This window comes from Heteronotia binoei, chromosome 9 (genome assembly GCF_032191835.1).
Source record: "Heteronotia binoei isolate CCM8104 ecotype False Entrance Well chromosome 9, APGP_CSIRO_Hbin_v1, whole genome shotgun sequence".
NCBI classification, from domain to species: domain Eukaryota; kingdom Metazoa; phylum Chordata; class Lepidosauria; order Squamata; family Gekkonidae; genus Heteronotia; species Heteronotia binoei.
In genome coordinates, this window is record NC_083231.1 from 92979148 (window position 1) to 93006835 (window position 27688).

Consider the following 27688-nt stretch of genomic DNA (forward strand, 5'->3'; position numbering starts at 1 on the left):
GAAAAAAGACATATGTGCTTGCCAATTCTTGTGTGAGCAGTGCTCAGTTCTAAGGTTGCCAGGTCCAACTCAAGAAATATCTGGGAACTCTGAGGGTGGAGCCAGGAGCAAGGTTGTGACAAGTACAATTGAACTCCAAAGGGAGTTCTGGCCATAATATTTCAATGCCTTCTCTCCATTGGAAATAATGAAGGATAGAGGCACCTTATTTTGCAGTTCATAGACTGGAAACTGGAACCCCTAATCCAATCTATTTGAAACATTTGGCGGGGGGTGGGTTGAGGAGAGGCACTAGATGCTATGCTGCAAATCTAGTGCCTCTTCTGGTCTCCAAAGGGTGTAATGGAGTGCCCAGCAGACATTCCCCTCCTGCTTTCTAATAACCCTGAAGCGGGGTGGGGGTGAGGAGGGCTTTCAAACCAGGGGATCCCCTGCCCCCAACTGGGAATTGGTAACTCTACAATTTGGATCATAACTGTGACAGGCATAGAGAAGGGGCTTCTGTCTTCACCCCTGCACCATTTTTCTGACCTCAAACAGTCTGGGCGGGGGGGGGGGGTGCTCTTTGATTTTCCCAGTGGGCCAAATAGGACTCAGTCAGTACTGTTTGAAGTCAGGAAATTAGCTGTGAGGAGACAGCCTGAAGCCTGCAATGGGACAGCCTGAAGAAGAGGGAACCCTTCTCCACATACATTATTGGCATGATCCAAATTAGGTACTATTCACATGGAAATGGAGAACTTGCAACGCATGCCTGACGGTTACACAGGACCCTGGGTGGGGGCCCAAGTTTCACCCTCTGTAATGTGTTCGGAGGGTTGCTGAGGGAATAAAATATGCATGAATCCACTCCATGATCCATAGTATGTCAGCTTTTCCACAAATCATTCACCAACTCTACTTGTTTTTATGACAAGTCACACATTGTATTTTTTATGAGTGTGCAGCACCAACTGCAGTAATTACTCTGAACTAGAGAAAGAACTACCAAAAATGCAGGAATTGCTGTTGGCTAGATGAATCCAAAGTCCTTGATTTAAAGATTACAACTGTCTAAGGGAGCATGTATGACCAAGGAAGCAAAAATTCTTATGTGTGAATATGGCAAGACATTACACTCCTTATTCTCCTTCACTGTAGTTAAACTGCAACATGGATTTGATATTCAGCAGAGGAGGGGTTTAGTATTTCTCCTTTCTGGATTTAGGGGTGGGACTAAGAAGACACTGAGTTTGCTTATAAGGTCCCAAGCGATGGTCATGCAATTGTGGCTTGCAGGGAGACAGTCAGCAATCTGTGCAAGATCCTTTAAAGATCAAGGAGGTTGTTCAGGCTCCTGAATTCCTGAAGTAAGAAAGAGTAGCAGAGAAACAGAACCACCATGAGCACTGCAGGCAAAGTAAGTAAGCACTTTTCAAGCTGGCTCTTCACTGGTGTTCATAGGATAAAATGAACAGTGCATTGCTTGTCAAACTCAGGAGTCATAAAGCAAGTTCTGTTTAAATGTTTGGTTGTGCTTGTGAATATTGCATTAAAATGTGATTGTACATTGTTTTAAATGTTGACTTAATTAAAATATCCCTGGGTACAGTGCAGTCAGAAGATCCTACAGTTGTCTGGCTGCCAGAAGTTCTAGCTCTTTTGCATTATCCAGGGTGCACTAGAAGGAGGCGAGCTAGAATTGGACCCTGAGAGGCCCTCAGGATTTGACTTGCTATGTAGAGAAACAGCTAATGGAATATGAGCAGGCTTGATTGATATCAAACTCCAGGTGAAACAGACACAAAGTCTTCTAAAATACAAAACCCATTCACTAGAGGAACAGCATTTGTGGCTATGTTGCACAAACCAGAAAGATGGTACAAGTTTGTTAATAGGAGAAGTACAACATCCTGACATAATACTGAGTGAGTTTTTAATATGGCTGAAGGATGCAGTGTTAAAAACTCATTTGATGCAGAGAAGTCCTCAAGCAGAAACGATAGTGCCTGGGGGGGAAAACATCCCTCGTAGTAAAAGAAAGAAAGGGCATGGTCTGGCAGCCATTGTCTCACTCATTTCTGCCAGCAGGGTGCATTCAAGCTTAACATTTTAGCACTAGAATCAGCGACATTAAACTTTGCCGGATGATGCCCATAATTAGTGTTTTAATATTTTTTAAAACATTGTATAATATACCTATTATTCTGAATGATCATACCAGACCATAGAAGAAGGAGATGATATTGGATTTATATCCCCCCTCCACCGTGAATCTCTGAGTCTCAGAGCGGCTCACAATCTCCTTTATCTTCCTCCCCCACAACAGACACCCTGTGAGGTAGATGGGGCTGAGAGATCTCTCACAGAAGCCGCCCTTTCAAGGACAACTCTGCCAGAGCTATGGCTGCCCCAAAGCCATTCCAGCAGGTGCAAGTGGAGGATGGGGAATCAAACCCAGTTCTCCCAAATAAGAGTCTGCACACTTAACCACTACACCACTGATATGAAATACTGGCCATCACCACATTTTATGGTAACAAATTTCTTAAAATAATATTGTGAAGATGCATTTTCTGTTGTGAGAGCCTATGCTACAGAAAAGAAAAAAACTCTCTTCACACCAAACCATAATTTAATAAATCTTTATCACTTTAGTTGTATTTTTTCTAAACCGAAAAAGTACCAAATGCTGTATGGAAAGTGCTCCAGTCTCTAAGCACCACCTTTAGCAGAGAACCAAAGCAATTTACCTTCAGAATAATTGGAAAAAGAAGATATTGGATTTATACCCCACCCTTCACTCTGAATTTCAGAGTCTCAGAGTGGCTCACAATCGCCTTTATCTTCCTCCCCCACAACAGACACCCTGTAAGGTAGGTGGGGCTGAGAGAGCTCTCACAGAAGCTGCCCTTTCAAGGACAACTCTGCCAGAGCTATGGCTGTCCCAAAGCCATTCCAGCAGCTGCAAGTGGAGGATAGGGAAACAACCCCAGTTCTCCCAAATAAGAGTCTGCACACTTAACCACTACATCAAACTGGGGTAAACTTACACTTTTTAGATTTCTCTTATTTTAATAGTGTTATTTCAATTAATGTTACTTTGCCTTCCTTGCTGCGGTGCTGTTTTCATGATGCCCTTCATTCATCCCATTTCTATATTTTGCAGTGCTTTGCTATGATCTCTCCCAAACCTGACTTGGAATGTCATTTTTTGGGGGAGTAACTGTCCGAATTGTCTTTGGATGCCCATTGGATGGGGAAATGTGTATTTCTGCAGATCCTGAACACATTAGCACAATTTTCTTTGCTGCAGTGCATCCACTCATCCCCCTACCAGAGGGTTGGGGGGGGGGCTTTAAATAATCAGCAGTGCTTGATGGCTATAATGCAGAAACATTTTAATGATCTGTTGCCACAGTCTACTAGTTCCCAGCTCTCAGAGGAAGAGAAGTTACTCTAATTTTATATTGCAGAGTTATAAAGGGAAGTGACCTTCTATATTTCTGCAATGAAAAGAGTTCAAGACTTACTTTTAAAAATGAAAACAAGAAAGTAGCAGATTGTGGCAGCAGATCATTAGATAATATTGTACTACAGCAGGGGTGGCCAAATTGCAACTCGGGAGCCACATATGGCTCTTTCACACATATTGTGTGGCTCTCAAAGACCCCACTGTTCCATTGACTGGCTTGCCTCTTTCTCTTTAAATCACTTCTCCAGTGCATTTGACTCTTTATATCACTTCTCCAAGCCAAGCCAGCTGGTAGCTTGGAGAATGCATTTAAAGTTAAAGTTGCTTTCTTTCTATCTCTCCCTCCTCTTCATCTATCTTCCTTCCTTCCTTCCTTCCTTCCTTCCTTCCTTCCTTCCTTCCTTCCTTCCTTCCTTCCTTCCTTCCTTCCTTCCTTCCTTCCTTCCTTCCTGCCTTGCAGCTCTCAAACATCAGAGCAAAACCTCTATTTTCTCCATTGGCTGAGGCTCCTCCCTTGGGGACGAAGGGGGGAGGAATAGCTTGCTTTGCCAGGATCTCTCAATTGCACAGCAGAACTACTGAACCAAGCCTCCCTTCTATTGGTTGAGGCTCCCCCTCCACCCCCTGGGGAAGAAAGGAAAGAGCTAGAGCTTCCTTTGCCCAGTTCCCTGGATCCCATGGGAGAAATACAAAGAAAGCATCTTTAAAACCAATGAGTGCTAACGTTTTAAGCATGTTTTAAATTTTTTAAAAAATATATATTTGTGTATGTCTATGTTCTTTATAAAATTTATATCTCTGCTACCTGATCTTAAATAGGTATGCACATGGCCCGGCCCGGCATGGCTCGGCCCAACCTGACATGGCCCGGCTCAACAAGGTTTCATTTATGTCAGATCCGGCCCTTATGAGTTCGACACCCCTGACAGCAATCTGCCTTTTCAAAAAAGCCTGGAAAAGCCCTCTTGTGGTGTGAAGGGAAATGGCTGAAGCAGTCTTTAAACTGTTTTTTTTAATACTACTTTGCCAATGTGAATGCCTCTCCATTAGCCTCTACAAGACCCAGGACAACGTAGGGGTTAAGAGCGACAGACTCTGATTTAGAGAACCGGAATTGATTCCCCACTTCTCCACCTACCTTACAAGGTGCCTATTGTGGGGAGAGGAAGGCAAAGATGATTGTAAACTACTTTGAGACCCCTTAGGGTACAGAAAATAAAACCCAACTCTTCTTCTACACTGAAAAAGGCACCTTGTGAAAGTAGCCTAAATTAACACAATATTTTCCACCAGGAAAGCAAAAAAATACAATCTTTCACTGCCTTCCTCATGATTGCTATAGATATCACAGTTTACAATCCAAAGTTCATTTCTTGGGAAAAGAAGTCTTGGGGAAAAAACTTCCCAAGCTTGAAAATTCCTCATTCCTGGACAAGTTTTTTAGCCTCATTTCTTATTTGGAGGGAATGAAATGTCATAAAGTGGGGAGATCCCCTCCAGTTATAGGTTGCTTTTTGCATGATTGTTAAAGCTGTATCTTCTGTAATAGTGTATTGTATTTTGTTTGTTTTAATGAGTAAAAATATTTTTTTTAAAAACAAAACCATGTACACAACAGGGAAGATTGCTGAGAACTGAATTTGCTCAAGATTTCAGCTTGGCCATATGAAATTAAGCTAACAATTAATATAATATTCTAGTTGTGATATAGCTGTCCCCTTGAGAATTAAAAGTATGGTGTTACTAGCTATAAGAAAATCTTGATCATTTTCCAGTGTTGTGGGTGCACCAAAAGCAATTTTTCTCCGGAAGGACAAGCTGATCTCATTTAAAGAAGATACTTGCACATAATCATCATGGTGTGGTTAATGTTTTCTTTGGCTCTTGATTCCCAAAATTGAGATTAGGGTTGCCAAGTCCAATTTCAGAAATATCTGGGGACTTTGGGGGTGGAGCCAGGAGACTTTGGGGTGGAGCCAGGAGACACTGGGGTGGAGCTAGGGGGAGGGGGGAAACGGCTGCCGCCGCTGCCGCCTCTTCTCCGCTCACCGTAGCTGCTCCTCCGAGATGGGCTCAGGCTGAGCCCATCTCGGAGCAGCTAAAATGAAGCTGAGAAGAGGCGGCCCTGCTCTTCCAGCAGTTTCTGCAGGAAACACCGCTGGGCAACTGGGCCTCCGAGGAGGGTGTGGGGCCACAGAAGCCGCCCGCCCCATCCCGGGGAAGCCGCGAAGGCAGCAGAGAAGGGAGGGCGGCAAGGGCAACCCACCGGGCCTCGGCAGCTCCATCCCCCCGGCCTCCCCCCCTCCCGTGCCGCGGCGGGGCAGGGCAGGGCGCTCACCCACCTGGGGTTGCTGGGGCTTGGGAGGGCAGCGGCTGTGCTGCTGGAGGCGGCTGACCACGCGGTCGGTGTAGAGGACGGGCTTGAGGGTGCGCGAGCGCTGCGGCCAGCCGTAGCAGAAGGTCTCCGCGCCCCGCCCGTAGCGCACCGACGAGGAGCACATGGAGCGCGAACGCAGGCGGCCCCCCAACCCCCGCTGTTGATGCTGTTCACCCCCAGCATCCTCCCCAGCAGCCCCCGATGCCTCCAGCAGCAGCAGCAGGAGGAGCATTTACAGTGAGCGGAGAAGAGGCGGCAGCAGCGCAGCGGCCACCCGCTCCGAGATGGGGCGGCTTGCCACGCTCCTTGGCGCCGTTTCCCCCCCTCCCCCGCTTCCGTTTTTTTGGGGAGCAGGGAAAGAGGGTGGAAATCCTGGGGTCCCCCGCCAGGGCGGGAGGGTTGGGAAGCCTAATTGAGATTGATTACAATAAACTCAGTGTGTCAATGCTAAAAAGGCAGATTTCATCAGAGTCCCATCTTGCCAGAGAAAACATGTGTAACATATATTTAACAAAGAGCACAGAAATGTTTTACCAAGCTTGGCTTTTCTGAATGCTAGCTAAATATTTGTTTACCCTGGATTAGATATCTAGTCAGCTTTTACTAATGGAACATTTTTTTTACTGTGTTCAGTTTCTAAGCTGTAAATGATTCTCTTAGAATGCCTATATAATTAAAAAAATGTCTCTTCTCTGCTTTCTGATGCTGAGCTGACACATTAAAAATGTCATACCCCAGAATAAAAGGAACTCTTAGCACCACTGGGAATGGTGTTCTTAGCTTCAGGTTTTTGTTAAAACAAATTCTGTCACTTCATTTACCACAATTCCCAGTGACTCATCATGGACTAGATAGCTGCCAAAATGTTGATCCTAGATATTTTATTGGGACCTAGGGAAACTGTAAGTCTTTTCATTTTTTATCTGTAGGCTTTAACACAGCTATTTCTTTCAGACATTTTGGATGCTGTTAACAGATAAACATATGTGATGTCTTTATAGCTTTTAAAATCTTGTTTAACACCTATGGGTAGTGTTGTGTCTGGCATTCATCCCGGAAAGTACAGCACAGCGCACCTGTGGGCAGTGCCTGGAAGGGACGAACGCAGCCTGCCTATGATGATCAGTGGCGGGAAGTTTAACTGGCCAGAATTGGACCCGACCAGGAAGAAGGTTGTTCCGGGAAATGTATATAACAGGGGACCTGGCCCCGCCATGTTGTCTTTGTGATGTACTCGCTAATAAAGCATGTTGCCATCTGAACGTCTCTGACTTCAGTACATTACACTGGCGACGAGGATGGGATACCAGTGATTAGAGAGCAGCTTCCAGCCGCCCACAATCCCTGCGATCCGAACTCTAGTGCTTCCACGGCCAAAGTCATGGCTACTGCTCCCGGACAAACCCTACCGGCATTTGATGCGACCTGGCCCGATTTCTGGGAATCATGGGTGGACCAGATCAACTACTACATAGAGCTGCACAAAATGGAGGCAGCGGCAGAGAAGAAGGAGCTTCTCCTGAGTTCGTGCAGGGTAGAGACCATCCAGCTGATGAAGTGACTCATTGCGCCAACCACCCTCGCAAGGGCCACCTGTGACCAGCTGGTCAAGGCGATGACTAACCACATGGTGCCACAGCCATTCTATCTCACACGCAGGCACATGTTCTACACGAGACAGCAGAGACAAGCTGAGCCCACTGCCGAGTATCTTGCAGAGCTCTGTGGATTAGCCCTGAGATGTGATTTCACGGGGGATCTGGAAGAGATCCTGTTGGACCGTTTCATGGTTGGCGTCCAGGAGGAGAAAATGCGCCAAAAGTTGTTAGCATACAACGACAAAGACATCGACCTCGTGAAGCGCTCCAACAAGCAACCGCCTTCGAACAGACGCACAGCAGCCCTTCCGCGAACCAGGTCACTGCTGCGATCTTGGACGGCTCCGACGAGGAAAGAGCACATCAACTTCGACGCCAGCCACGCAGTGGGCTGAAAGCACCAAACTGATCATGGGCAGTGGAGAAGCCAAGCACCAAGTGCGCCAGCTGTGGGGACTCACACATGTGCCGAGACTGCCCCTACCATAATGTGGACTGCAGAAGCTGCAGAAAAGGGGGCTACATCGCCCGAGCTTGCAGGGCCAGACCCAACAGGAGGCCCCAGTCTGCACACCATGACTCGACAGATGCACACAAGACGGCCGCAAACAGCATCCAGGTAATGAACTTGCCCCAGGACACCCCCAACAAGGTGAACGTGCGGGTCTTGATTAAGAGGGGTCCCTGCCTGATGGAATTGGACACGGCATCCTCCATCTCCATTATTTCAAAAGAGACCCTCAGTAAACACTGCCCCTACAACCGGCCGGCCCTGCGGCCAGCAGAGTTCATATTATGGGACTTTCAAAAGAATCCAGTGCAGATCATGTGATGGGCCAGAGTTAGGGTGGAGTTCAAAAATTTTAAAGGGGCCCTGGACATATTTGTGGTGAAGCGCTGGCTCACCACCCTATTGGGATTGCTTGGTTTAAGTCTTTGGGCATCAAAATTGTAGGGGCAGACCACATACAGGCCCACAATTTCGACCAAGTGTGCCAGGAGTTCCCGGAAGTATTCGATGGGGCTCTGGGAACGTACAAGGGGCCACCTATCATGTTGCAGCTGGACCCCATGGTTAGGTCCTTAAGGCTGAAGGCTCAGCAAATTCTGTTTGCACTTAAGCCAAAAATCGAAGCCAAACTGGACCGCCTCGTGGCCCAGGGGGTGCTAGAGCCCGTCTCCCATGCCACTTGGGAAACCCCCATAGTCATCCCAGTCAAGCATACCAACAACTTCCGGAGGATGAGCAAATGGCTAAGACCATCGTTACACACCGAGGTGCTTTCAAGGTGTGGAGGCTACAATTTGGGGTCAGCGTGACTCCGGGAATTTTCCAAAGCTTAATGGACTCTCTCCTTAAAGGGATTCCCAGAATACAACCCTTTTCGATGATGTTTTGATAATGGCACCTGACACCGACGAGTTCTGCTGCCGCCTTCGAGAGGTGCTTCACCGTTTCCAGAATACAGGTCTCAAGGTGAAGTGGGAGAAGTGCTCGCTTGGGGTGCCAAGGGTGGAGTTCCTGGGGTTTGTGGTGGACACCGTGGAAATTCACCCAATGGCTGACAAGACCAGGGCGATAGTCCAGGCCCCGGCCCCTACTTGCAGGGCGGAGCGACAAAGTTTTTTTTGGGCTCCTGAACTTTTACTACTCATTCTTGCCCCACAAAGCAGCCCTGGCCGAACCCCTGCGCAGACTCCTAGATTAGGGCGCCCCATGGGTCTGGGGGGAAAAGCAGGCCGCGGCCTTCCAGGCGGTCAAGGACATCTTGGTTTCAAATGACTACACCATTTTGACAAGTCCCTCCCTGTGATTTAGCATGCGATGCTTCCCCTTACGGAGTGGGTGCCATCCTGGGCCACCAACTCCCAGACGGAAGAGAGGTCCCCGTGGCCTATTACTCTTGCACTGTGACCCAGGCGGAGCGCAACTACGCCCAAATAGATAAGGAGGCATTGGCAATCATGATGGGTGTATACAAATTCAACAACTACGTGTATAGTAGGCGCTTTACAATTACCACAGACCACAAGCCATTGCTTGGCCTACTCACCCCAGACTGCCAGATACCGCAGATCCTGTCGCAGCGGGTCCTGCGGTGGAATGAATTCCTCAACTCATACACCTACAAGCTCGTCTACCACCCTGGCAAGGCAATGGGCCATGCAGATGCTTTCAGCCGCCTTCCGCTGCCGGAGATTGACCCAGATCCGGCCCCGGCCCACCACGTGATGCTCCTGGAGTCTCTGCTGGAGCGGCCCCTCCACGCAGCAGAGGTAGTCAGGTCCATGGGAAGAGACTGCATCCTTGCATGCGTTTTGGACTGGGTGGGAAGGGGTTGGCCCACGGGCAAATTGGATGCTGAATTCAGACCATTTGTTTCCCATCAGGAAGAACTCTTCTTTTACAAAGGTAAAAGTCTTCTTTAACACAGCTATTTCTTTCAGACATTTTGGATGCTGTTAACAGATAAACATATCTGATGTCTTTATAGCTTTTAAAATCTTGTTTAATACCTATGGGTAGCCTCATGTGCATAAAAAAAATCCATGTAATGAGGTCATCTGGGGCTAGAATATAGGTTTCTACAAAGCCACGATACCCTCAGATTTGCAGGAAAACTATAAATAACACAAATAAATAATAAATGGGTGCACTTCAAAAAACTTCATTTAGTTTCATTTTGATACTTCAAAAAGGGCATGATTTTCACAATATACTGTAGATAGTATCATTTTATAAATCCATTTCAGATAAATGGACTGATTCTAATGAATTGGTTTGTACTGATTCCAATGTATGCAATCTCTTGGTTTCTTGGCGGTCACATCTACCCTACTGATTCCAGGCCAGGTCTACCACCCAGTGACAACAGTAGAAGTAGACCTGGCCTCTGGACTTAAATTCCTGGTCTCCCCACTATCTATTAGCATCTGGATGCCATGTCTACCATCCATCAGAGGCCTAATTTATTTCTACTGTTTTCAAAGGGCAATAGATCTGGCATCCAGAGTTCAGTTCTCCTCCCACTGATTCCAATGGGATGTTTCCAGTGGGTCATAGACCTGGTATGCAGACTCAGACAGTAGGTCTGCCACCCATTGGAATCAACAAGGGTAGACAAGATCTACTACCTGAGCTGAAGAAAAACAATACCAAAATTTCAGAATTCTGATTTCAGGAATCCTGAAATTTCAAGAGCCTTCGATCCTTTTGGGTATTTCTGATCCACATGAAACAGGGAATTTCTGGCACTGTTTGGATCAGAAATATCTTAATACACATCCCTAAAAAATAGTATGTCAAGGAACGCACAAAATATTGTACTAGTCCACTTGTTCACACATACTGATGAAGTTCATTTGTCTCTTAATTGGGGTGGAAAAGAAGCAGCTTGATCACTAGTGGTGACTTGCATGTCTAATGTAGGCTCAACCTAAACGTGAAAAAACATGTCCCCACCAGAGTTACACCAAATCCCTACAAGTTGACAGATTCACAATGCCACACAAAGCAGTGATACACCCTTCTAAGTCCACTGAAGCACAACTTGGAGGAAAGCAGATTTTTAAAAAAAAAGCAGATGGGAGCAGAAGTACAAATGGGAGTGGGTGTCAGCTCCTCTCTCCCAACTGCACTTTGATCACCACACCCTGGTTATTAGGCAAGTCAGAAAATGGGATGTTTTAATTTTTGTTTCCTGAAATTAGGGCATGACATTTGCCTCATGCCTGTGGTAAGCATTCTACTACTAAGGATGGATGATGACAGATTAGCTGTGAGAATTCCCCTCTCCTCTCTTTTATGCTTGATCAGTGATTGTGTTCCACAGCAGCTAGGAACATAAAGTGCAAAGCAGGGACGGATCTAGGGGGGGGGCAGAGGGGGATGCTTGCCCTGGGCGCCGACGGAGGGGGGGCACCAAATTGGGTTTGGGTCCATTGTATTTTATGGGACCATAAGATAGAATGGCCCATAAGGGGGTGCCATTTTTTAATTTTGCCCCCCCTCAAAAAACATGTAGATCCGGTCCTGGTGCAAAGTACACATGCTAAGACTTCTCCATATGTTTTAACATGCCTCAGGGAAGGAAGATGTTTGGGGGCAGCCAGAAACATATCTAGGCTTGCAAATAGCATGTAGTGCAACGAGGATGATGGTTTCATGTGTAAGTAAAGTTTCTGCTGAGCAAATGAATAATATTTCTAAGCGCATCACAGTGTAGCACACCTACAGAAGTGCCATGTGTTGTTTTTACAGGTCATTAAATGCAAAGCAGCTGTTGCTTGGGAGATTAAGAAACCCCTGGTCATTGAGCAAATTGAAGTAGCTCCTCCAAAGGCTCGTGAAGTTCGCATTAAGGTAAATGACCTTGAAGTTATTGCTACATAAATAAAAGGTAAATTCTTGCAGTCTTGTTTTTTTATGGTACTGAAATACTCTTGACAAATTAAAACATGAATATTACACAGGAAAAATGTAAAACATATTGAATTGAGTGGACAGTCAGATTACACAAATTCTGTATTAACTATGTATGTATGTATGTATGTATGTTTTTACTCAGCTTATATCCCGCTCTCCCTACTGAAGCAGACTCAGGGAAGCTTACTACGCTTTCCCTTTTCCATTGCAATCAGATTTGCAGTTCTGGTTTTCTGGGGCAATGAACCCCACTTTGCTGTTTCAGATGTCATAGCAAATTGTGGTTTGAAAAAGGTCATTAGCAATGCAATCCTATGCAGAGTTACTTCAGTCTAAATCTATTAATTTCAATAGACTCAAATAACTCTGCATATGATTTGCATAGTATTGTAATTAAATTCCAAGCATCAGGGCTTTTTTTGTAGCACGAACTTCTTTGCATATTCAGTTATACCCCCCTGATGTAACCAGTCCTCCAAGAGCTTACTGTAGGCCTTGCAAGAAGAGCCTTGTAAGTTCTTGGAGGATTGGCTACATACATCAGGGGGGTGTAGCCTAATATGCAAATGAGTTCCTGCTACAAAAAAGCCCCACCAAGCATGCACAGGAAGGTGAGGGAAGGAGCTGAGATCCTGCAAAAATAGAGCTTATGGCCATGATACCAAACTATGATTTTGCAGTTGGGGTGAACCAAGACTGTGCCATGGTGCTGGCACACATTTATAGGAAATCACCATTTCATTTTAGATGTTGAAGTTCAACTTGCAACATGACTTGCAACATGAAATAAGCAAAAAATAGACATTTCCTCCTTTTATCTTAACTCTAAACAGATTTTGGCCTCAGGGATCTGTCGCTCAGATGACCATGTGCTCAGCGGTGCATTTGCTATGCCCCTTCCAATGGTTTTGGGCCATGAAGCAGCTGGAGTTGTGGAGAGTGTTGGAGAGGGAGTAACTTGTGTGAAACCAGGTATGAGCAGAGATGTTTATAAGATGAACAGTTTGTACTTTAGTGCTCATGTAAGTCTGTGGATACAGGGATGGAACTGTTCATGTGTTCCCATATGCTGCCACATCAAGCACTGCTCCCAAGGCTGTGAAGATAAAAGAAGAAGTTCAAAACATACTTGGCATGTGATGATGTATATGTTTGGTCCTATGCAGACGTTATGCTTGCTTGCGTGACTGAGACCTGGGTGTGAGATGGGGACCTGGCTTGCATGACTGAGACCTGGGTGCGAGATAGGAGATGGAAGCTCTCTTCCAGATGGCTCCCCCAGGATACTCAGTCTTTCACCAATCACAGACTAGCGGGCGGGGGGGAGGGGCGGCTCTATTAATACGAGAGGCTTACTCCTTCCGGGCTCTCCCAGCCCCAGAGATTAATGGCATTGAATGTGCCGGTCTGGCATGGGACGTTGGAGAAGGATTGGCGATCTGGCTGGTGTACCATCCGCCTAACGCACCAGCTGGCGCCTTACCATCCCTGATGGAGGCCGTAACAGGCTGGGCATTGGAGTACCATGCTGATGACGTGACCTCCAGTCAGGCGATGGACCTAGTGTTATCCATGGTGACACTGGGACTCTCCCCAACTTGCTGCAATGCCCACTCACCAGGCAGGGCACATGCTAGATTTGATCTTTGCAGCGGGAGTTTTAGTGGATGGTATTACTGCTGAAGCAGTGCCATGGTCGGACCACTATGCCCTCAAGGCTCATGTGGATGTCCCACCCCAAGCCCATTTAGGTGGTAAGCCGCAGAGCCAGATGGACCTGGAACGGTTTCAAAGGGCTCTACGGGATTCCTGGCCCCCTGGCGATTCCCTGGATGACCTGGTTGAGTCCTGGCATGACAGACTCTCCAAAGCCATCGATGAGATCGCACCTGGAGTTGCGGCAGATGAAACGAGGACTCAGATGGCTAGAGAGGCAATGGCAGTGTACTTGAGACAAAGTGACTAGAACATCTTATAGAGAGTTTATGAGGTCCTATGAGATGGCAGTCTTTAAAAAGTTAAAGAGTTTAGAAGACCAAATTCTTGACCTTTCTTTAGAACTAAAGAGACTATCAGTGTCAATGGATAAAGTCTACTTAGCCCAGCTGGATGATACCTCTATTGGAGCTCTAGCCCCTTTAAAGCGATGTCCGTCTGCAACTCAGGAGGTTGATCCCCGGAGCTCCTTTACGGAGTCTAAGGTCAGCGTGGGCCTTAAAAGGAACGTGCAACAATTGGTTCTACAGCCCAATAAGGTTTGCATCACTGTTTGTCCTTATGGCAGGAAGACCCCATGCTGGAGAAGTAAACTTTTAGCTAAATCCCATCTCTGTGAACTTCTTCATCTGAACTATCACAAAATTGACTTGATTACCATTGAATCTCTTAATGATCAGTCTCAAATGCAGAGGATTCTGCTTACCTTTCAATCCTCCTTCACTAATTTTGAGGCGAAAGAATTACCTATGGTCAAAGGGGGTTTTCCCTGTTCGATCTTTTATTAACTCTCAAACTAATGCTCTGCTGCCTAACCTGTCCGCAGGGGTCAGGACACGAAGTAATCCCCATCTCTTGAAGAACGCATCATCTTCAGCGGCAAAATATAAGGCTGCAATGTGTCTTAAGGTATCCAGATCTGGTCAGTCCCAAGCAAACCCCGAGTTGCATAATGAGTCATCAGTGCAGCCCTCTATGGATGTGACGCATAGTCCCCTTAATGTTTCATTAGAAGATGACCTTTTGCAGTCATTTGGGAGTCTTCCAGCAAAAGATCAACAGGCGATACTCATAAGACTTGAAGGTACTAAGCTGCAGCTGCAAAGGTCTTTAGAGCCGGGGAAATCAGTTCCTTCAATCAACCTAGATCCTGCAAGCAACCCCCTGCCCCCTTGTCCCCCATCAGCTGACTTAATTGATCTGTCTATGGAACTCTCTCTAACTGGCTCAAGGGCACCCCAACATAATGGTTGTATTTTCACTGATGACTCCAGGGTTCTAGAAAGGATATCCATTATCGATTGACTACCAGCTAGGGAAGCCACAAGGAAGATCCACATCATCTCCTGGAACATTGCTGGGTGGAAGAGTAAAGCGAATGACTCAGATTTTTTGGACTTTTTGAAATCCTTTGATTGTGTCTTCCTTCAGGAAACATGGGCAGAAGACAGTTTTAGACTGACGGATTTTAAAGTTTTTAATCTCCCCGCTTATAGATCTCACTCTAAAGGTCGCAGTAAAGCAGGCATGGCTGCTTTGGTGAAATCCAGCTTACCATTTAAGGTGATCCTCTTGGATCCTTGCCCGCCAATTGCCCAGGCTTTATTGCTGTCCTCCCCAGCACTGACCCTAATCATGATTAATGTTTATTTAGCGCCTTCTAATGGTGAGCTGGAGTTTGATGCTGTCTGGGAGAAATTTTCTGACTATGTGACGTCTTTGTCTAGGAAATTCCATACTGCTCAGCTCATGATTTTTGGTGATTTTAATGCTCGGATAGGCAGTAACAATCAGAAATGGATCTCTCATTTTGGCTTTGAAGCGGTTGAATCCCCTCCACTACAACTATGTTTACCCCGTTGTTCTAAAGATACTTTAACCAATAAGGCGGGTCTTAGATTAATTGAATTCTGCATAGCGCACAATGTTATAATATTTAATGGTCTCTCCAAATTTCCAGCTGCAAATGACTTTACTTTTTTTTCCACAAGGGGTTGCAGTGTGATAGATTTTTGTGTGGGCTCACCCAACCTTCTGTCATCTATCGATAACTTTTACATCGATCCGCGCACAGAAAGTGACCACCTGCCCCTAACTCTATCCCTACAATTGGATCTGGAGGTTAATATGGTATCACCTTCCCAATCCATGAAGGCCCCTGAGAATGTTCTAAAAAAAATCAAGTGGTCCCCGGCCCTAGAAAGGGAGTTTTCTTCCCTCTTTGGCTCTGAAGCGCTATGCAGATTAAGGGATTCAATCATAAATTCCAATTCAGATGATTCAATCCTTTCAGGATTTTCATTATTAATTGATTATTGTAGTGCCAAAGCTAAACCGGTGATCTTGTCTAGGTCTAGTTTCTCCAGCTGGTTCGATACAGATTGTTTAGCTTGGAAACAAGAACTGAGAGCTCATTTTAAAGAGGCTTGTCACTCCAAAGACCAATCAAAAATTAAGGCCTACATTGCTTACAAGACAGCCTACCTGGAGCTTACTACATCCAAAAAGAAAGCTTTCTTTCAGAATAAATGGGACCAACTTTACCACTCGATAAAATCTAACGATAATAAGGCCTTCTGGAGAATCATTTCAGGTAATCTAAAAAACAATTCTGTTACTGACCCAAATATCTCTGAGCAAACATGGGTTGATTACTTCTCTAACATTTTTGCTGCCCCATGTGTATCCCCTCCTATCTTAGCAAACCCCTCAGTTACTGATATGCCGGTCTGGCCTCCAGTAACTCTAGAGGAAATCAGTGAGTTATTGAAGGATTTAAAAGCGGGTAAAGCACCTGGCCCCGATGGCCTTCCCGCTGAGGTATTCACAAAGTTTGCCGATTGGTGGCTCTTGCCCCTTGCAAAATTGTTCTCTTTTATCGATCTGCATGGCTCCATCCCTGACTCTTGGCTTGACTCTATAATTATCCCAATATACAAAAAGGGGGGGTTGGAGTTACCAGAAAACTTCCGCCCCATTAGTTTATTATCTATAGTGGGCAAATTGTATGCAAAACATTTAGAACTCCGATTAACTGACTGGATGCGCCTAGGCAACATCATAGGTCCTGAACAGATTGGCTTCTCCAAAGGCAAATCTGCTATGGATCACTGCTGCACTCTGGCCTTCCTTGCTGAAAAATATATGCATACCGGGTCAAAAAAATTATATGCTGCCTTCATCGATTTGAAGGGTGCTTTTGATTCAATAGATAGAGCCCAACTATGGATCAAGCTAGGTTACCTGGGAATGGACCCTCATTTGCTGTTTCTCTTGAGGAAACTTCATTCTAATACCTTTTGCCAAGTGAAATTTTCTTCTAGCGGTGACTTGACTAGTAAAATCCCAGTGTTAAAGGGGGTAAAACAAGGTTGTGTGCTGGCCCCACATCTTTTTAATTTATTTTTAACTGACCTGGCACAATTTTTGACCCCTATCAATGGTCATCCGCCTAAACTTGCAGGCCGAGCGGTCCCCTTATTACTTTATGCCGATGACACTACCATCCTCTCTTGTACAAGAGTGGGCCTGCAAAGGTATTTGAACGCCTTTTATGACTACTGTAATTGTAATTCACTTACTATCAATTATACCAAATCTAAAGTAGTTGTCTTTTCAAATTGCTGGGGCCCACAGAGATGGTTTATTGGCAATTCAACAATCGAGCAAACAAAAAATTTTAAATACTTGGGGATCACTTTTAACCACAAGTTAAGCTGGGTTTCACATCGTAACAACACCATCAACTTGGCTAAGTGTTCAGCTGCTCAAATTAAACAGTTTTTCTTTGCAAGGGGCAACCAATTAGTTCCAGCAGCTATTAAAGTATTCAAAGCCAAAACGCTTGCCCAAATCCTCTATGGTATCCCTATATGGATCTCAGCTTTTACCAGGAAAGTGGAGGGCATTCAAGCCTCATTCTTTAGACAAATTCTTGGTTTGCCAAAATGTGTGTCCTACTTTGCTCTCTGCTCTGAAGTGGGTCAGTCTTTGGTGGAGACAAAAGCCTGGATTGCAGTGTTTAAATTCTGGCTCAAAATTCATTTTAGAACAGATCCCAACAGCCTTCTTGATTGTATGAAAAGAGACCCATATATTTCGTCCTGGACAGCAGTGCTTCTGTCTAAACTCAATCAATTGGGGTTAGAGGTAGATGATTTTTCTACCTCTGAAGAGTCATATATCTTCAGATGTATTAAACTGAGACTGTGGGAATTGGAGGAAACGAAATTACGGCCAACTCTCCCTTATACTTGCTCTCCAGCTTCCTTAGGTCTTTATGCTTTTTGTGGCAAAATGCCCAATTATCTATCAGACCTAACCACTCCAAGTCATCGCAGGGCATTTATGTTGGCCAGACTAAACGCGTTTCCCTCCAAAGTTTTACAAGGGAGATATCAGCGAGTCCCTTTAGCCGACAGACTTTGCTCCTGTGGAGCGAATACCCCTGACTCAATCCAGCATATATTGCTTGATTGTTCTTTTTACCATAACCTCTGTAAAGATTTATTTGGCAAGCTTTCTTTTTCTCCAGATTTGTCTATTCTGCCACCCTGTTATTATTTATTGAGTGATACTGAGGGGGTGGTTAGTGAGGCTGTGGCAAAATTTCTGGCTGACATCCTTAAATTTAATTCTGACCATGTTTGAATGTATCTGTAAGCTCGGTTTTATTTTGATTTTATCTCCAATGTTTAAATTTTTATATTCTGTGTATTTTTATCTGAATCTATTATGCCATTAAAGGTTTGGTATGGTATGATGATGAGATGGCAGTCAAAGCCACAAAGAAAATTTACTTTGCGGCCAAGATTTCGCACCTGGCACAATTGTTTAGCACAATTCTGACCCCTTACAACACTGCCACAAGGCAGGCCAAATTATAGGGAATTGGAGATCAACTGTGAGGCTTTTGCAAACTTTTTTGCAGATAAGATCTCGTTGCTCCGCCACGACCTCCCCGCCACATTGGAGACAGTATGTGAACTCGAGGTCCCGTGCCTGTCTTCTGGTTCTGTTCTGGACCGCTTCAATACACTCAGCCTAGAGGAAGTTGACAGGATCCTCTCTACTGTATACCCAACAACTTGTGATCTGGACCCTTGCCCCTCCTGGCTAATTAGAGCTTGCCAGAGGGAGCTCAGATATCCTATACGGGATATCGTAAATAGATCCTTTGCAGAAGGGCGTTTTCCAACACCTCTTAAAGAGGCTGTTTTTCCACCCTCTCCTGAAAAAAATCGACATTATACCTGGCCAAATTGGCACATTACCGGCCGGTCTCGAATTTACCCTTTATTGAGAGGGCAGTAGCACTACAGTTACAGAGCTTTCTGGATGACACTTCCATCCTAGACCCTCACCAGTCCAGCTTCCACCCAGGTCACGGGATGAAGACAGTGCTGGTCGCCCTGGTGAATGACCTCCAGTGGCATCTGGATCGAAGCGGCTCGGTGGTACTGCTGTTGTTGAACCTATCGGCAGCATTCGATACGGTCGACCATTGGTTACTGACCCGCTGTCTCGCTGACGCAGTGATTCAGGGGTTGACCTTGCAATGGCTTTCCTCTTTTGTTGGGGACAAAGGGTGGCAATTGGGGATGAACTGTCCTGGAGGCACGTGCTTGACTGCGGGGTGCTTCAGGGGGCAGAGCTCTCCCCGATGTTGTTCAACATCTACATGCACCTCCTTGCCCAGATTACCTGGAGGTATGGGTTGGGTTGTCACCAGTATGCTGATGACACCCAGCTCTATCTACTGATGGACAGCCGGCCTTACTGTGTCCCAGAAAATTTGGACCTGGCGCTACAAGCCGTGGCTGGATGGCTTAGGCTGAGTAGATTGAAGCTCAATCCAGTAAAGACAGAGGTCCTTTGCTTAAGTCATGGCTGTCGGGGAAGGGAAATTCCCCTAGAAGAAGAAGAAGAAGAAGATATTGGATTTATATCCCGCCCTCCACTCCGAAGAGTCTCAGAGCGGCTCACAATCTCCTTTACATTCCTCCCCCACAACAGACACCCTGTGCCCTTTCAAGGACAACCTCTGCCAGAGCTATGGCTGACCCAAGGCCATGCCAGCAGGTGCAAGTGGAGGAGTGGGGAATCAAACCCGGTTCTCCCAGATAAGAGTCTGCACACTTAACCACTACACCAAACTGGCTCTCCTACCGGCATTTGAGGGTGCACCACTGGCAATGACGCACAAGGTGAAGAGCTTGGGGGTGCTACTGGAGCCTGCCTTGACAATGGAGGCCCAGATAGCAGCAACTGCTAAATCCGCATTTTTCCATCTTAGGCGGGCAAGGCAGTCGGTCCCCTTCCTGGAGCGTGGCAACCTGGCAACAGTGATCCATGCAACAGTCACCTCAAGGCTGGAATACTGTAATGCCCTCTACATGGGGCTGCCCTTGTGCAGAACCCGGAAGCTGCAGCTAGTGCAGAACGTGGCTGTCCGGCTGTTATTGGGGCTCCCCAGGTGGGAGCACATTCAGCCAGGACTGCAGGAACTGCACTGGCTGCCAATAGTATACCGGATTCATTACAAAGTGCTGGTTATTACCTTTAAAGCCCTATATCACCTAGGACCTGCCTACCTTAGGGACTGTCTCTCCCCACATGTTCCCCAGAGAGTACTTAGATTGGGATCACAAAATCTATTAGTAATCCCCGGGCCGAAGGAGGCCCAATTGAAATCAACCAGAGACAGGGCCTTCTCAATTGTAGCCCCCTGCTGGTGGAACCAACTGCCAGATGAAGTGAGGGCCTTGCGGAACCTTGTGCAGTTCCTCAGGGCCTGCAAGACTGTCCTCTTCCAGCTGGCATTCAATTGACTCTGCACCGGTATTTAAGAGAAGTGGAAGAAGGCCGTCGCCACCAGAATAGCACCAACTCAATATTCTGTTTTAACTGTTTTAATCATTGCATATCTATTTTATTACTGAATGTGTAATTTTAATACTTATTAATTTAATTGTTTGTGGGATTTTATGTTGTGAGCTGCCCTGAGCCTGCTTCGGCGGGGAGGGCGGGATATAAATCAAATCAATAAATAAAATAAAAATGCTTCAACAGTGCTCACACATCTTGTTGTGGTAACACAGGGCTTGAGGTGGGGGGTTGGGGTGGTGACGACAAAGTAACGAGTTCTTCATTGACTGTGCACTCTCCTACTCTTAAAGGGCCTTGTGTCATTAGGGGACTTTCCTTTAAATTATGGCTAAATTGTTCCAGTTGTTGGATCCATAACTTCCATCTCTAGATGTATGTGTAATTGTTAAAGTTGTAACTCTTGATTTCTTTCTTTTGGTTCATAGGAGACCATGTTATCCCTCTCTTTGTCCCACAGTGTGGAAACTGCAATTCTTGCCGAAATACCAGAGGCAACCTTTGTTCTCAAAATGAGTAAATATCTTCTTCTTGTTGTTAACTAGCACCGTATCTGAGAGTCAAAACAGAGGAGACAGTGGCAGGTCAATGACTGGGTAGACTGAACATTTTAAATACGGCAATAGAAGCCATGTAAGACCTTGGCTTGGATTACTGAGGGGTGAAAGTTAGCTTAATTCTTGCTCCCTTGTGTGGTTTTTGTCACCTGAAACTACATCCCCTCATCCCCAATCCAGCACCATTATTAGCCCTCAACTTAAAGAAGTACTTGCATTCTCCCCCCACCCCCCATGGCTACTAACAGGACAGTTTGAGGATGGTATGACAGAAGAAACCATCCTCAGCCCATAACTGATCCCTCAGCCCATAACTGATCATCGGATCCTTTTAACTGGAGATGCCAAAGAATGAACCAGGGACCATTTGCATGCAAAGTAGATGCTTTACTACTGAGTTGCAGTAGTATTGCCAGCTCTAGGTTGGGAAATACCGTAATTCTAGATTTTGGGGGTGAAACCTGAGAGGGCAGGGTTTGGGGAGGGGAGGGACTTCAATGAAGTATAATGCTGTAGAGTCCACCTTCCAAAACAGCCATTTTCTCCAGGTAAACTGATCACTGTTGCCTGGATATTAGCTATAATCCCAGGAGACCTCCAGCCACTATGTATAGGTTGGTGACCGTAAAATACAGCCCCTCCCTCTGGTGAGGTGAGAGGCAGCCGCCCACCTTCCTCACTCCCCTGCACTGTGACAACTGCCCTCCCACCTCACATCTCTCAGCACTGCACCAAGGTGGGAAGCCATTGCCCACTGAGGATGGGAGGGTAGGTACAGGCTTCCCACAGCTACCCACAGAAGGTAAGGTTACCTCCTGGGAACAGACCCTGATGCCTCAGGCAAGCTGGGCAGCAGCAAGGTTGGTTGGTGCCCTGGTCAACATCAGATTGTTTGAATTCAGGTCCTGCATACTATTATACCACAGTAAGCTCCTGTATCACCTCCCCCCTTTTAAATATCTAAAACTTTCCATCTCTGTGTGTCTTTTCCCCTCCAAAGCATTAGTGAACCTCGTGGTTTAATGCCTGATGGCACCAGCAGGTTTACTTGCAAAGGGAAGAACCTTCACCATTTCATTAGCACCAGCACCTTCACAGAATACACGGTGGTGCATGAGACTGCAGTGGTCAAGATCGATGCTGCTGCCCCTCTGGAAAAAGTGTGTCTGATCGGCTGTGGGTTTTCCACTGGTTATGGAGCAGCTGTTCAAACAGCCAAGGTGAGTACTAGAGGACGTGTTTCAAAAATATAACAATTTGATCTACACTTTATAGAGACACAGAGAAATATACATTTAAACTAGTAACTGCAAATCATGAAACATTTATTAAATTAATCAAAGGCACTATAAAACAAACATACCAGAATACGTATTTAAAATGCCAAACATTTTAAACATTATGACACACTATTTAAACCAAACCTACCCCCTTACAATACAATTATTTGGATAACATTTCTGATAACAGCATAAGAAAAGTCCTACTGGATCAGGGCAATGGTCTATCTGGTTCACCATGATGTTTTTCACAGTGGCTAGTGAGATATTCCCAGAAACCCAAAAGTGGTACAGCAGAAAGAAATAGCCCTCCCTTGCTGCCTTTCAGCAACTGCTTTTGGGGAGCGAATTTCCTCTAAAATGTTGCTAACTGCCCAAGATTTTTAAAGTAATTTTTATACCCATATAAGCCACTGAACTTTACTCCATGGCTCAGGACCCTCAATGAGGTCAGGACTATAAATTGGGTCATTCCATCTTCCCGCTGGGTTGTGATCCCCTATAAAGCTGCCATTTATTTTTGCAGTCTTTTGGAAAGACTTGCTGCATGCAGAGCAAAGCTGCAGTGTTTCCTGCCTCTCTGCAGTTATGCTGAAAAAAGTGGGTCAGCAAGGCGTGGTCACTCACCTTGTGATTCCTCCATCAGTCTGACCACTGGCTTGCTGCAATATGCTTTGGCTGTGTTGCTTTCTGCAACTCTTTCAGTATTCTGCCCATAATCCATGCCCGTCTTGTTGGCAAATAGAGAGAGTTGCAAGCGCATTAAACAATGCAAAATATAGAAGGAAAACTTCACAAAAGATGCAAAGCAAATTTTTAAATGTAGAATCAATTATGTGAATTTAGATTATGTGGATCTGTAGCAGGCGGACTGAGTGCTAACAAGCTCTGCATCAAAGCTGAGTGCAGAAAGGACCTCTGTCTGAGGCAGTGATGCTCTATATTCTTGGTGCTTGGAGGGCAACACTGGGAGGGCTTACGGAGTTCTGACTCTGCTGGTGAACCTCCTGATGGCACTTGAGTTTTGACTACTGTGTGACAGAGTGTGCAGTTGAATGGGCCATTGGCTTGATTCAACATGGCTCCTCTTATGCTCTTAATCCAGCAATAAAATGTGTTCTGCCATTTCCTCACACACCTGTTAAAAAGCAGCTTTTAAAACCATACCAGGAGCATTGAACCATACAACATACATTGATCTTATGGTTTTCTAGGTGGAACGTGGTTCTACGTGTGCTGTCTTTGGCTTGGGAGGAGTCGGTCTCTCAGCTGTCATGGGATGCAAGGCTGCAGGAGCTTCCCGAATCATTGGTATTGACATCAATAAAAATAAATTTCCTAAAGCTATGGAGGTGGGAGCCACTGAGTGTGTCAACCCACTAGATTACAAGAAACCCATCAATGAAGTACTGTTTGATATGACTGGTGGTGAAGGTGTAGACTATTCCTTTGAAGTGATCGGACGCACAGATACCATGGTAGGTGACTTCAAAACTTGCTATATATTAGTTATGGATAGTCCTTTTCAGTAGAGAAATGAATGTTATGATCTGAAGTTACCTTCATTAGGAAAAGCTTCCTCTCTACCATTATCACCATGGATTAACCAGATCTGGTACTTGATAATATGCTTCAAGGACATCCACAATCACTGTCAACCATTACGTTACCATCCAATTGCCCAGTAAGGCCTATAGAATCCAGTGAATACCATTTATTAGGAAGACAGCAGAAGATGAAACGTAGTAGGAATGTTTAGAGTTTAGCTATTTTAGTTTTTGTCCAGGTTCAGTTAGCAAATTGTTTAAGGAACTTAGTCAAAAATTATGTTTAAATATTGTGACTTAAAGATATATCCATGTTTTATCTCAGACAGCTGCTTTGGCTTCCTGCCACCAGAACTATGGAACCAGCGTAATTGTGGGCGTGCCTCCTTCAGCATCTGAGATCACCTTTAGCCCAATGCTTCTTTTCACTGGCCGTACCTGGAAAGGATCTGTGTTTGGAGGTACAGTCATGAGCTTGATGAAAAGTACCATAACTCATTGCATACAACGCAATATTCAAAGCACTAGTATTTGTATGTCTTGAAAAGGAATGATACAGAGCATGATTAGAAAAAGAAGAGTAGCCATAACCAGCGTTCCCTCTAAGCTGAGTTAGTGTGAGCCAGCTCACCAATTTTTTAGCCTCCAGCTCACACATTTTTGTCTCAGCTCAGGAAAAATGGGCCTAGAGCAAACTAATTTATGCATTAGCTCACAACTTTAATGCTAGTAGCTCACAAAGTAGAATTTTTGCTCACAAGACTCAACAGCTTAGAGGGAACATTGGCCATAACTGCAGACTACAAAGATCGGTTTCTCTGGAGAAAATGGATGTTTTGGAGGGTAGACTCAATGGCATCTGTACCCCATTGAGGTCCCTGTCTTCCCCAGGCTCAGCCCCCAAATTCCTAGGAGTTTCCAAGCTTGGATCTGGCAACCCTACCCCTCCCCATCCCCCACTAGGGGGGACCTGTTCGCCCTATTTATTTTGTCTGTTTTGAATCAATTGCCTATCCACTTCGAGTGCTTGTGAGTTCCAGTCTTAGGGACTGGGAATTTAAAAAGCCTCTCTCTGTTTTCTGTACTGTATATATTATTTTATAAACCTCCATCATGCTTCTTTTCTCAAACCTAAAAAGCCTTTTGTTATAGAGCAGAGGTGGCCAAACTGTGGCTCAGGAGCCACATGTGGCTCTTTCCCACATATAGTGGCTTTTGAAGCTCCCACTGCCCTATCAGCTGGCTTGGAGAAGGCATTTCTTTCTTTAAATCACTTCTCCAACCAAGCCAGCTGGCAGCTTGGAGAATGCATTTAGAGTTAAAGTTGCTTTCTTTCCACCTCTCTCTCCCTCCTCCCACCTCCATCTAATTGCCTTCCTTCCTTCCTCCCTCCCTTGTCTTACACCTCTCAAATATCTGACATCCATGTCTTGCGGCTCTCAGACATCTGACATTTATTCTATGAGGCTCTTTCGTTAAGCAAGTTTGGCCACCCCTGTTATAGAGTGAGTGCTTCAATCTCTTGGTCATTATAGAACAAAGTTAGAGTTCAGTGGCACTTTTAAGACAACAAAGTTTTATTCAAGGAATGAGCTTTCGTGTGCATTCACACTTCTTCAGATACACAGAAATGGAAGGCAACAGTTCAGCCTTATAGACAGAGGCTGAATAGCAAATTAGCATGTAAAGTGATTAAGCCGTTTTAAGATATGTGGAGACAAACTAGGAATAGCAAGTTATGTTTATATGGCCAACAGTTGTTTGGATTTAATTAAGAGGGAACAACAGTGAAGCAACAAATAGGAAATAAATATGTTAAAGTATCCTTTCTAATTGTGGGAAGTTAACTGAGACTCTGTTGCTATGTTGCCAACACTACTGCCCACCTGGATCTATCTTGGTCATTATAGTTGGTGTTTCTGTACTTCTTCTGCTACTATAATATCCTTTCTGAGATATGACAACCAGAATTGTACTCAGTATTCTGCATGGGGCTGCACCACAGACCTATATATAACAAGCTATTACAATGTTTTATGGATTGCTTTTCTGTACATACTTTTATATACTGAAACTAAAAAAGTCTATAATGGGCAAAACAACATTGTTCTTTCATATCCCATGGGCCACAAAAAGAAGAATAGCATCAGCAATGTGGCTTAAATGGCCTAACTTAGATCTCCAGAAATATCCAACTCCTCAATACCATTGTTGTCCTTATTTCAATAATATATTCTGAGTGACCTCTCATCCTTTGCTGGATTTCAGGCTGGAAGAGCAAGGACTCTGTCCCTAAACTGGTTTCTGATTACATGGGGAAGAAGTTTGTTCTGGATCCATTAATTACTCACACTTTACCTTTTGAGAAAATCAATGAAGGATTTGAACTGCTCCGAACTGGAAAGAGGTGATGTTCATTTTTCTTTTGTTAGCTATCCTTGTAAATGATTCTCAGTTTCCTGCATGGCACAGTTTGTAGGGTTACCACCAGGTACTACTAATGTGCAGATTGTTCCCCCACATAAGTCACATGTTCACATGGGGACCACTGTTGTATGATCAGGAAAAGTACTGATCACCAGCTCCCCTGCCTCCATTGCTCAAGAACAAATTGAATAAGAATGCAGTTTTCTTGGAATGTGGCTTGCCAAATTCATATGTTTGTCATTTTCTTTCAGCATCCGTACAGTCTTGACATTTTAAAATCTTGAATAAGATTGGACTGGCAATAGCTGAAGATCGTTCTACACAGCTTTTCTACTGAATCACACATGTTGGCCTTTTTGTTTTTTCTGTTCTAATACTCACCCCTGCTTAATGGACCAAATGAATGCTGGATACCAGATGGAAATTCTAGAATTTATTAAGAGATTTGATTGTATTAGCTTTGCTAACCTATAATGGGTTAGATCAACAAAGCTAGGAAGTCTATGTCATCAGCAGTTATCGTTTTGATAAATGGCCACTGTGTTTATCTTGTATACATTTGAGGTTTAAGTAGAAGCGTGAGCTCATATCTCTTGTATTTCATGGTCTTCGTGTTTATAATTGGTTTTGTCTCTTCTCCCATATATCTGCCAACTTAGATATTCATGGATCTGATCATGCGAACTCTGATTCCTGAAAGCTAATGCCATCATGAATATATTAGTCTGAAAATTAAAAAGTTTCCTTTTTGTTTTGTGATGCTCTATCCCTTTGGAATTTGTTATTAAACTAAAAAATGTTCTGTGACTGCCAAGTTAAAAATATATATATATTATACAGCTGATAAGTTAGTTGTCCAGGAGATGGCAGAAGTCATCTCTCTAATGTAGACATGCCTTCTTGTCCTTGTGAAATATTTCTTCATAATAATCTCCCCTCCCCCTCAAATAAATACTTAATTCTCAACTTTTTTTTTACTTTGACTATTGTTTATTTCTACTCTTACTGCACAGAATTACATATTATACTGGATACGAAGACAAGTTACTTCGTTACTTTCACATATGTCATTAATGTACTTTCAGGGCACTTTAAATGCACTGAAAAATGTATTGAAAGCGCATTGCAGCATAGAACAAATTTAGAACCCAGTGGCACATTTAAGACAAAGTATGTTTTAAAGACAAATAAAAGACATTACAACCATGTATGTGAAAGCAGATTTTTAATCTATTTTGATTCTAGATTAAAATGCTACACAAATGATGATACTGATCTAAAGATTATTTATAGGTGGGGAGCTCAGACATATGCAAAGAATTTCTCCATCTGCAGAAGTTCCCCCATTAATTTTAACAGATGAGCCCACTCTTCCTATGGAAGAGAATGTGTGCAAGTATGCAAATCAGGCTCATCCATTT

At 44.6% G+C, this 27688-nt stretch overlaps 1 protein-coding gene across 1 annotated transcript; it reads left to right on the plus strand.

Moving 5' to 3' along the window:
- The first annotated feature begins 1194 nt into the window (after positions 1-1194).
- LOC132577314 (alcohol dehydrogenase 1A) lies at positions 1195-27233 on the plus strand. Its single transcript, XM_060247036.1, has 9 exons — positions 1195-1399; positions 11691-11792; positions 12689-12827; positions 20885-20972; positions 22014-22233; positions 23508-23771; positions 24166-24301; positions 26109-26247; positions 26519-27233. The coding sequence occupies exons 1-9, from the start codon at positions 1382-1384 to the stop codon at positions 26541-26543; spliced, it is 1131 nt and encodes a 376-aa protein (XP_060103019.1). The 5' UTR covers positions 1195-1381; the 3' UTR covers positions 26544-27233.
- Positions 27234-27688: the final 455 nt, after the last annotated feature.